The sequence below is a fragment of the Alosa pseudoharengus genome, unplaced genomic scaffold (genome assembly GCF_046254945.1).
Source record: "Alosa pseudoharengus isolate Yale_2024_CS ecotype anadromous, Long Island Sound unplaced genomic scaffold, YU_APseudo_1.1 YU_APseudo_1.1_scf_22, whole genome shotgun sequence".
NCBI classification, from domain to species: domain Eukaryota; kingdom Metazoa; phylum Chordata; class Actinopteri; order Clupeiformes; family Clupeidae; genus Alosa; species Alosa pseudoharengus.
Genome location: NW_027468680.1, coordinates 28,049,182 through 28,061,437, shown reverse-complemented (window position 1 = coordinate 28,061,437; position 12,256 = coordinate 28,049,182). Strand labels below are relative to the sequence as shown.

General features: G+C 42.0%; 1 protein-coding gene across 1 annotated transcript; it reads right to left on the bottom strand.

Moving 5' to 3' along the window:
* Positions 1 to 144: 144 nt before the first annotated feature.
* On the bottom strand, positions 145 to 5,914 carry tmem54a (transmembrane protein 54a). The gene is made up of 6 exons (XM_076299571.1): positions 5,748 to 5,914; positions 4,682 to 4,878; positions 4,346 to 4,405; positions 3,931 to 4,119; positions 3,591 to 3,737; positions 145 to 750 (listed from the first exon to the last, which is right to left on the bottom strand). The coding sequence occupies exons 1-6, from the start codon at positions 5,758 to 5,760 to the stop codon at positions 631 to 633; spliced, it is 726 nt and encodes a 241-aa protein (XP_076155686.1). The 5' UTR covers positions 5,761 to 5,914; the 3' UTR covers positions 145 to 630.
* Positions 5,915 to 12,256: the final 6,342 nt, after the last annotated feature.

The window sequence follows — 12,256 nt, the reverse complement described above, 5'->3', positions numbered from 1 at the left end:
GATCACTAATCCCTTCAATTCCAAGTTTGAATGGAACAGGATTTTTATTACCAGAGATTGGTGGGCGGATATTGTGGTATTCTAATTTGTTTGTCTTTGGCATGCTTGTAAGTTGACTGAACAAAAGCAACTCGGACACAGACACTATATTAAAAAACATATTTACCAAAACACAGTCAGAATAAACGTACTCTAGAAGCAAGCAAACATACTTAACATAAATTACATGTCATTCCCAATATACAGTATCATTTAACAAATTATCTATATGTGTCAAACACATAAAAGACACTGAATTTCGAATGTGAAATGGAACATAGTAAGTTTGAAAATGTGGTCGAAAATCACTCAGCAATCACTACTTGGATGCAATAATTTAATCTATAGTCACAGTCAAAAACATATACATCAAGATACACTAGAAACAATTATTTTTGGAAGAAAAAAAAACAATAATATATATCAGTAACCTTTTCCCCTAGTTTGATATGAACAAATGTCTCTTTAATAAAGGGACCTTTGAATAATCCAGTGGTAGACCTGAGGCAGTGTTTGTGGACATTTGTGTGGCAGCAGGCTATTACCATAGCATAGAGAAGAGTTTTTGTATCTCTAGCACCACCCAGTGGCTCAGATTGTTTCATGAGTAGGAGTGTTGAATCTGAGCAGTTCGTGTTGTTCAGCGGGCTCTGCCTCTGACTGTCTCTGGCTAGATGTGGACTCCAGGTCCGTTGGGCTCTTTATACGCACCTGAAACACAGCAGAGACAGGGTATATGCAGGAATCATAGAGTTGAATTTACTACTTTTTACTACCTTTTTTACTACCTCCACAATATTTTTTACTACCAACACGACATCAAGCAGCAGCCCTTTTTTTTGGGGGGGGGGGGGGGGGGGGGGGTATGCAAAGCACCACTTAATACTTGCTATAAGGTATAAATCATAAATATTAGGTACACTAATATTTTCTAATTGTGATCATTAAGTATGGTCATTGTCAATGACAATGTTTTTTTGTAGTGTCGAGTTCAGTTTCAGTTGTCCTTACCTTAACCCTAGCCCTTGAGTTATCCTAACCAGCCCTTAGCCCTAAAAAGGTGAATGATAACCTTGGCACAAATGACGCTAAAACACCAAACATGTGTGGTGAAAAATAAAGAACAAACACCACCGACTACCCCCCCCCCCCCCCCAATGCATACTAATGCAAAATTGAAAACTATGATTTCATTGCATTGCATTACTCAGCATGGATGCACAATGCTTGCATGATAAATACTTCCCAAAACAACAGTTAGGTAGGTAGGTAAGGATGCCATTTAGGAGTGTAAATCAAGTTTAATCACAATTTGATACAATATAGATTATTTAAGCCAATGATTTGATTATTTTCAATACTTCAAAATGTGTAACAATGCGATTCGATGCGTTACTGGGGCCTATTGTCGATAGGAAATTATAGATTTTGGTTAGTTTTCATGGATTCAAATGCCAATATTATAGGCTAAATTATAGGCCAAATACTGAACATTGACTGTGGATCAAGTAGGTTACAGAGTTTCTTTCCCACCCTAAAACCTCCTGTCACTAGCTAGATGCTTTGAAATTTAACATGGTTTTAAACTCATATGTTGCAGTTTTCTGTCACTGCAATAAAACTAGCCTATTTGGAATTTGTTGTAGGCCTGCTGTACCTTTTATGAGAACAATTTAACTGATCAAGTTTTCATAGGCTATTGAATGATTTAAATGTGAATGCCATAAACTTAATTCGCCATTAACTAGATTAGCGTGGTTTTTCACGCAGTTGTCATCTAAATGCAGTGTTTTGTAGGCTATTCAAAGAATTTCACGTCCATCACTCAGTTGTGGTGTAGGTCTGTCTTGAGTGATCTCTGTCCCTTTAAATGTCTGGGACTTTAAATAACGGGACTTTTAAACTGCATGCTGTTTTTGTTGATGGACAGTGCCGTCTTTGATTCAGTTTTCTATCGTTTTAATAAATGACACGCGCACTTGCGTGGTTAAAAGTAAGGAGTTGTTTTCACTCGTTTTCTTGCAATTCCGTAACATTAGATACTAGGTCTAGGTTACGTTAAAAAAATGTTGTCGGTTACTATGTCAGTGACTAGTTCGAACTTTGTTACTGACGGGCTAGGTGGAATTTTATTGCACGGTTCTGGATGATCACAGATGGCAGCGCTACCGTCAGCTGAACGAAAGCTTACACTAGTCAAGTCCACAGTTGTTAAAACTTCCAGCTGAAGTAACCTAGTGCAAACTGAGAGAGTTGCCTCCTAACAGAGTGAGTGTAGCCTATATTTTCTTAGCTGCCATCAGAGTGATAGGCTAGCCTAGGCCTACATCTACCGCTCCTTTGCTACATGAACAAATATTATCAGATGAGTGACAGAAGCACCGGTCACCGAACCAGCAGGCCCATATGATAAACACTGCTCTGGTAGCCTGCGGTAGAGCCTAGATCAGTGGTTCTTAACTGGTCTGGCTTTGGGACCCACAATTTCCCATGTTCATGAAGTCACGACCCATATATATTTTATAGCGTTCAAGACAACAGATTTGGTGAGCTTCATGCTAAGAAAGGCGAAGTGCCTGTAGGCCTATTTGTTTGGAACATTTGTGAAGTCTCCAACTCCTGATGTCACCTTAAAGTAGGCTACTTGACAGGTCTGTCTTTGACAGGTGTACTTTATTATAAGGCATTTTTACTCATGTTCCAGCAATTGTGAACATCGCACACTGTGGATTCTGCACCATTTCATCTCAATTTAAGTCTATTTGAAATGGCCGATTTCTTCTTTTTTTTTAACCACAAGCTCCGCAACCCACCCAGAATGGTTCCGCGACCCACTTTTGGGTCCCGACCCACCAGTTAAGAACCACTGGCCTAGATGACGTGAAAAACGCGAGAGTCGCCGAAAAGCATCCCTGCATTCCCGGCCCCTAAAAAAACTCTTTGGATCTGCACGATTCATATAAGTCGCCCAAAGCAACGTGAAGGAGACACCGAAAAGCGTGTTGTTTGTATCCCTGTAATATCAACTGAAGCAAAAAGGCGAAAATGTGTTTGTTGGCGTCGCTGATAGGCTGTCAACCACGGAACTCTACACAGTTTACATCTACGTCATTGCTATTGACTCCTGATTGACTCCGACTCACTCAGGTCCTGTTAGCACGTAGGCCTATATCTTTTTTAATTAGGCAAGATGAAGTTAAAACATGTAGACACAAATATTAAGCAAAAAATGTAAAGTCATTATATATTAAGGTTGTGATGAAAAATGTACTACCAAGTCAAATTGCATTTATTACCTTTTACTACCTTTCAAGGGCCTTCATTTTGGTAGATTCTATTTACTACCTTTTACTACCGCACGGACACCCTGAGAGATAAGCTCAAACATTTTGAATTTTGAATCACTCCATTAGCTCTTCCACAAGACAATATTTCACTCAGACTAACAAAACACAGACATGTTGAACTGATGGTGCCAAAAAATATGGAGGTCAATAAGCGTTGATAAATAAATATATATGGCCATGACTGTGACTATCTCAATCGCTTACCCTCCTGGTGTTGATGATCTTCTTCCTTCTGCGCCAGGGACAGGAGAGGCGCAAGTAGGAGATGCAGGCGAAAAAGCAGCGCCCACAGAACACAGTCTCCGCTACCAGCATCAGGATCAGAGGAGCCCACAGAATTATAGTTGTTCCCTGGGAAATAAAAGACAAACACATTCTTGGATCTCAAATATGATCTACAAGAACAACCATGAAGACATTCTCTTATGAATTTCCATAAATCTACACATAACCCTCATCCCCCCATTTCTTCACACCAGTGTCTCCAAACAAGGCAACCATGTCGATGTTTGTTTCGGAAACACAGAAACCTGTCGCAACTTACATAGACCCTTGTGGGATCAAACCGGCATTCTGTAGTGATGCTGAAGTGGTTGATGGGGAGTTCATCGCAGGATTTCAGCAGGCCCCAGCCTCCATTTATGATGGTCATGATTATGGACACACTCAGCCCCACGGTGGAGGCCGTGGACAGGAGAGCGGCCAATATACTGACCACAAACAGGAACCATTTCTGGAGATAATCAGGTGAAAACCCATACAGAAAATCTTCTCTGAGTTAAAGCTGCAGTCAATACATCAATGATGAGATGACATCTGACATAGATCTTTAAGTATGAAAAGACAACACAATATCAATATATTAATACAAGTACTGAAGATAGGATATTGAAGCTACTGAGGTACAGAACATGAACATCAGGATGGAGACATGAAATGTCTTGTATTTGTATTCTTACCAAAGGCTTGTTTTTCCTGTTTTTTGATAGGACTATTGCTGAGATTCCAACAATGATAGCCTACAAGTCCCAACATGGAGAAGAGGGATCAGATAGATGAAAGGTTGGGCATTGTTATATCAACACAGGGACACACAAATGCCATGTGTCCTTTCAAAGGCAAATCAAGCAAACCCACTAGAATATCAGCTACTCAGTCAGCAGTACTATAAAATGAATCAATATGAGGACATACAGGACCCTGACTTCTTAAGATGTCAACCATTCAGCAGTCACTGGTAGATACACACTGCTCGTTTAATTTTGTGTGGTCTGAAAACAAAAGTAGTCTTGTACCATGAGGCCTGATACCAACGCTATTACGTTGGAGATGGCGTACTCCATGGTGCGAGCCTCGACATGCAAGTTGACATGCCTGAGCACGGCACCGTGCACTAGCGCCCCCAATAGGAAGTTGACATGGCCAACCAGCACCAGCCCCAGGCCCATCTTCATCAGGGCCTTGTCATCGTCCAGGCTGGCACAGCACACCCCTGCATTGGACCAGGTGACATTTGAATGTAATTACTTGGTTATTATGTGGCAATGCATTCTCTTCATTTGGATGAGAAAATGCTATGTATCAGTGGACTTCGACTAATGGTAACTGAGTCAGCCTAAATGTGTTTGTTGGTATTCAATATATCAATATATAGGCCTATCAGTGTCAGTGACATTCTGAAGTGTTTTGTCTTTGTTTCAAACTGGATAATGCATGTGTTTTATTTGGCATCTTCTATCAAGAAAGGAAAGATTTAAGATTATACATTATAAAACATGTATATGTTATACATTATGTCATGACTTGAAAATGAAAATGTCTATTCAAACAATAATTAAATAATTAAGTGGCTGTTTCATAATAATTAAGTGGCTGATTCATATTCCAGCCCTTTACTGGTTGAATATACAACTCTGAAATTTTCTTCAGGAGGAACAGGTGTAAAGACTGAGCTCCCACTAAGTTCCAGCTAATTAACCCACCACACAGCCAGTGCCATATTGGTTTTTAGTAATTCTCACCCTAGGAAAGATTAGCATGATCTCTTTGACATTTCTTTCCAGCTTTGTTTTTAAAAACATTAAACAACCGCAGGTAAAGTAAGCTTTACAAAAGGAAAATATCGTCCCTTCCATGCGTGTAACCGAACTAACGAACCCAAAAATGACTTGTGCAAATATGTTTTATCGCTGCAAACTAATGTGAAACTCGAGCTGCCCCACCCTGCGACAGTTCAGTCTCACACACTAAAACTTAGGCTAACTCAGAGCCGTATAAAGGTAGGCTAGGCTACCTTTATAAGGCTCTGGGCTAACTTATTTGGGTTGATTTCTTAATTTCTACAAGAAAAAGGCAACTTACCCGATCTAACCATGTTGTATTCTTTATTCTTACGCCATTCTAAGAACTTTTATAAACACCCATACTACAGTGACAGGCTAATGTTCCTCTTGGTCTTCTCCGATTCATACAGGAAGAGAATCCAAAAGACGCGCATCAGGTTCCACTGGAGTCGCCACACCCTCGCCTCACCGGGGTTGGGAATAGGTAGTAGACTTACCTGAACCAGGATGATCATCTGTATCGTTTGCTTCCTTTTCGTCATGTGGGCATGCTCGTTGATGAAGGCGTTGTTCAGTGGTCATGATGTGGTCAGTGTGATTCAGTGGAACTTTGTCAAGAGTTTACCTTAAAACGTTAATAGCCCAATTAAGTTGTTTGTGTGTGTTTGTTTGTAAGGATAAATTATGATTTTCTTTGAACGCCACAAGGCACCCCAGGCCACCTTAATATCCAATGTTCTTTTATTGAACGCATAATACACGGCATTTAATACTGTAAATGGAACCAGGTCTACAGTGAAGAGGGGGAAAAAACGCTACTTTTTTCCACCAGAGGGGGGAGCAAATGCTTAAGGTCGAAATGTTTACCAAATTGACAGATGCAACCCTAATCTCAGGAACGTGTGCAGGGCAGTTCCAGCGTTATGGATGTGACAGTTATATACTCATATAGGTAAACAAAATGCCTTAGAGCAGGGGCAAAATTAGTATCAGCGAATTAATTTGCATACATTTTAATGTAAACTCTGTCCTCTAAATACTGACAAATCGTCAAATTTTATATAATCATTTACATCCTAAGAATACAAGGCATTTTATTAGCGGTATGGATGTGACATGAAATAGACACACTTTTTTGAGAGATTACACGTTTTCTACAAACTCTGTGAATTTTGAAGGAAACTGACGAAACCGTGATATATGTAGCATGAGGAGCCTTGACTGGACATAAAAAGTGTGTTTTTGAAACTATGCGTCATTTTCGTAATGCATTATGTTGGAAAAACTGCCGTTATGGATGTGACGTGTCTGAACCAGTCATCCACAAACTACATAAAACACATAGTTAAGTATTGAAATTTGATAGTAATTATGAAAAACTAGCAATGAAATTATTGCTTCATCAGTGCCCATTAAGATCCCCAGGAAGAATCAGGTCAAGTCATTTAAAATATAAAAAATAAATATGTTTTTTTCTTTTACTGTCATCAATTTTGGTCAATGATTCCGGGTTACTGAAACACCAGGGAACATGACATTTGTTGGCCACTCCCCCACTGCGCTAGGCTAAATAACTAGCCCTACCAAACCGTTGCACCCAAGATGATAAAATGATTATGGTATATTAGTCTCAAGAGCCCGCATCAACCTAGCGCATACCCACTCATTAGTGATTTGCACACATACAGTACATGCGCGCGCGCGCGCACACACACACACACACACACACACACACAGACAGGCAAGCACATACACGCACATGCACAAACACCCACACACATAAACACACACAGGCAAACACACGCACGTGCGCACGCACACACACCCACACACCCACACCGTTAGCTCCCTAACACACACACACACACACTCTTATACACAAAAGCAAACTCACACATGCACACACTCATTTACATGCACATGATTTGCAGGAGTATCATATTGTGTACCGCTATGCGGTACATCTAGTTTATTACTGGCGTTACTCATGTTACTCTGTGGGTATTAGCTACAGAGGATCCGACACTTCAAATGCTGCCATATCGTGTTGTAAACCTTTGTCAATGAGCATCACATTTCAAATTAAACTGTAAACAGATGTGTACGGCAGGCTGAACACATCTGCAACAGAAGGAGGTTGCTATGTTAACTCCAGCTGCAAAGTCAGCCATCCTCACCAGCTAACACGATCATCCAGTTACTGTACAACAACAGTATGACAATTAAAAGATAATCGCTCAGATTTTAATATTGGACCACTCGAAAATAGGCTATGTCCATCACTGGAGGCATTTTAATCTTTTTGTTTTGTTTTGCTAATGCTGAGGCCTTCCTGTGGTTTTGATCAGTTTAATAATCTCTGAAACATAAATTGTAAACACTAAGGTGAAATGTGTTGCCACCAGAACAGACAGAGGTATTATTATGCCATAGGCGGGTCAATATATGAAAAAAAAACCACCTAACCTCAAAAAAATTGATACAAAAGGTTTTTCAACTGATTATGATACCTTTAGATGTACTTAATAACATATTAAAAATCTAGTATAATCTGACCCCAGTAAAGTCGGTCATTTTCAAGATGGCGTCCAGGATGGCCACCAGAAGCTAATTTGGGATATCTGAAGCATTAATCAGCCTAGGAAAGTGTTTTTCATGTTTAATCAGATTTAGAGGTCACTGATTCATATATGTCACACTAAAGTATCAGTTCATAATTTTCAAAGACTTATACTTTTCAAGATGGCGTCCAAGATGGCCACCAGAAGCTAATTTGGGATATCTGAAGCATTAATCAGCCTAGGAAAGTGTTTTTCGTGTTTAATCAGATTTAGAGGTCACTGATTCCTATACGTCAGACTAAAGTATCAGTTCATCATTTTCAAAGACTTGTCATTTTCAAGATGGCATCACCAGAAGCTAATTTTGGCTATGAAGCATTATTCAGCCTATGAAAGTGTTTTTCATGTTTAATCAGATTTAGCGGTCAATGAGTCATATATGTCACACTAAAGTATCAGATCATCATTTTCAAAGACTTAGAATTTTCAAGATGGCGTCCAAGATGGCCACCGGAAGCTAATTTTGGCTATATCTGACGCATTATTCAGCCTAGGAAAGTGTTTTTCATGTTTTATCAGATTAAGAGGTCACTGATGACTCTTCATCTCCACCTTTTTTAGTGTTCTTATAGTAGCACCTGAGGATGCATGATGTTTTCTCTCTCAGTGTCACCATGCCTTCAAAACCTTTCCCTTCTGTGAAACATATGTCATTCAATTCAATTCAATTCGGTTCCGGTGTTGCACCAAATTCTGTGACCTGTCGAATTTTGTGACTCTAGAGGGCGCTGTTTTATTGGAGTCTATGAATGTACTGAGCTGTAATGAGCTGTAATGACACACTGATGAGGCAATTCTGTTATGTGTATAATTCTTCTAATAAACTTTGTACATTTTTGAAACATGGAACATTGTCTGGGTGTGGGTGTATTACTCCACAGGCCTGCCTGTGTATCTTCCTCTCTATACTATCTCTATAGAGTAGAGCTAAAGCCTACCCCACCACTCCAGCGAAGAGGTGGACTTCAGCAGGACAGGTCACATATGTTGATAGGCCTATTGTCAAATTATGTTACCCCACTATAACTGCAGAAATGGACTGATATTGTACATTGTCATTGACATCAGCAAACACTTTATTTACATTATTGACAAACTCCTTGTCATTGTCTGTTAATATACTTTTTGGCACCTCAAACTGATATACAAACTTAAGGAGGCAGTTAGTGACCTCCACAGCATTTTTTTCTGCAGTTACAGTGACATAATTTGACAGTAGCCTATCAAAATATGTGACCTGTCCTGCTGAAGTCCATCTGTTCACAGGAGTGGTGAGGGGTAGGCTTTAGCTCTACTCTAGAATAATACACCCACACCCAGTCAATGTTCCATGTTTCAAAAATGTACAAAGTTTATTAGAAGAATTATACACATAACACAATTGCCTCATCAGTGTGTCAGTACAGCTCAGTACATTCATAGACTCCAATAAAACAGCGCCCTCTAGAGTCACAAAATTCGACAGGTCACAGAATTTGGTGCAACACCGGCGCCGTCAGGTGTGGCAGCCTACTCAGCAGCTCTGTGTCTTAGTGTTTGTTTCTACGTCTTTTGTCTAGTTTTTGTTTACTTTTTACTTCGCAACTTTTTGGATTACACACTTTGAGGAGTGTTTTTATTCTATCCTATGGATACGGACATATTACAACGCTCCAGCGACAGCAAGCTTGTGTACACAAGGAACCAGCTGATCGCACTACGACGGAATGCTGGCTGTGTTCGCGACAACATTCCAGAGGAACTGTGGTGCTTTCGGGGTTGCAGAGCCGGAGTAAAAGTGAAGACGAGGCGTCGGGAGAAGAAGTGGAGATACAAGCCCTCAGTTCCATCGATTGTGATGGGAAACGTGAACTCACTGGCTAATAAGACTGACGAACTGGATGCCCTGGTAAGAAACCAGAAGTTGTACAGGGAATGTAGTTTGTTATGCTTTACGGAGACGTGGCTAACAAGCCATATCCCCACTTCTAACGTTGAGCTGCCTGGCTTCAGTGTAGCTCGTTTGGACAGAGACTGTAAACTTTCTGGCAAAAAGAAGGGAGGCGGACTGGTGCTGTACATTAACAATAGATGGTGCAATCCCGGACATGTAACAGTAAAGGAGACTGTATGCTGTAAGGATGTGGAGTTATTAGCGGTTAGTCTCCGTCCGTACTACATGCCGAGGGAGTTCTTGCACGCAATTGCTGTCTGTGTTTACGTTCCACCTCAAGCTCTTCCGGATACAGCGTGTGACGTCATCCACTCCACAATCGCAAGGCTTCAAACCCAACACACTGACGCCTTTTTTGTGATCTCTGGCGACTTCAATCACATAACACTGGATTCCACACTCACAAATTTTTACCAGTATGTTGACTGCCCTACAAGGAAAAACAGGACAATAGACCTCATGTATGCAAACGTGAGGGATGCATACAGTGCAAACCCCCTCCCCCCACTGGGAAAGTCAGACCACAACCTCATTCATCTCCAGCCAATGTACAAGCCCAAAGTACAGAGGCTACCAGTTCCCACACGCACCTTCAGGAAGTGGACACCCGAAGTGGATGAGGCTCTGAGAGACTGCTTCGAGTGTACTGACTGGAGTGTGTTACAGAATGGAGAGGACTTGGAGGAGGTCACGCAGTGCACAACTGACTACCTGAACTTCTGCATGGACATTGTTGTTCCCACCAGAACTGTACGCTGCTTTCCCAACAACAAGCCTTGGATAACCAGCAATGTCAAGACCCTTCTCAACAGGAAAAAGATGGCGTTCAGAGAGGGGGACATGGCAGAGCTGAGGCGCATGCAAGGGGAACTCAAATTCAAGCTGAAGGAAGCTAAGGAGGATTACAGAAAGAAGGTGGAACAGAAACTGCAGGAAAACAACTTGAAGGAGACATGGGACTGCATGAAGGTTATCACTGGCCTGAAGAAGAACAGCAGCTCTGTGGAGGGGGACCTGGACAGGGCGAACCAGTTGAACCACTTCTACAACAGGTTTGACTGCCCTGCTCCAGCTCCAATGGCGGTGGTCTGTCCACCATCCCCCAGCCCCCACCCTCACACCCCCTCAATACCAGCGCAACACTCACCTCCATCATCACAGGCTATCGTACCCCCACCATCACTGGATTTTGCACCCCTCCCCCACATGGCGATCACGAACAATGAGGTGACAACGACCTCAGTCAACAGCCATCAGACACACAGATCCCAGATGCACCCCTCCCCCTCCCCTCCCCTCACACCCCTCACCATTACAAAAGATCAAGTGACAGTCCAACTTAAGAAATTGCGCAGCAATAAAGCAGCTGGGCCTAACAGACTATGCCCAAGGCTACTCAAGGCCTGTGCTGCTGAACTGGGGGAACCACTGAAGCACATCTTCAATTTGAGCCTACGCCTTGGACAAGTTCCAACACTGTGGAAGACATCATGTCTCACCCCTGTCCCTAAGAAGCCACACCCCAGTGAGCTTAATGACTACAGACCTGTCGCTCTTACATCACATGTGATGAAGACAATGGAGCGATTGGTCTTAGGCATGCTCAGACCCCAGGTACGCCATGCACTAGACCCGCTACAGTTTGCTTACCAGGAGAAAGTGGGCGTAGACGATTCCATCACTTATCTCCTACACAGGACACATTCCCACCTGGACAAGGGGAAAAGTGCTGTGAGAATCATGTTCTTTGATTCTCAAGTGCTTTTAACACCATCCAGACAAGCTCTTGCAGATGGGTGTGGACACTCACCTGGTAACCTGGATTACAGATTACCTGACCGAGCGACCACAGTTCGTCAGACTGAAGAACTGTCTCTCTGACACTGTGATCTGCAGCACCGGAGCGCCACAGGGAACTGTGCTCTCTCCAGTCCTGTTCACCCTGTACACATCTGACTTCTGCTACAACACAGAGTCATGCCACATGCAGAAGTTTTCTGATGATACTGCAATTGTGGGGTGTATCAGGAACGGGCAGGAGGAGGAGTACAGGAGCCTGGTGGAGGACTTTGTGCAATGGTGCAAACTCAATCATCTTCAACTTAACACTTCAAAGACCAAGGAGATGGTGGTGGATTTCCGCAGGTCTAAGCCCACTCTGCTACCAGTCCACATTGATGGGGTCAATGTGGAGGTGGTTAGCACCTACAAGTATCTGGGTCTCCACCTGGACAATAAACTGGACTGGTCAGC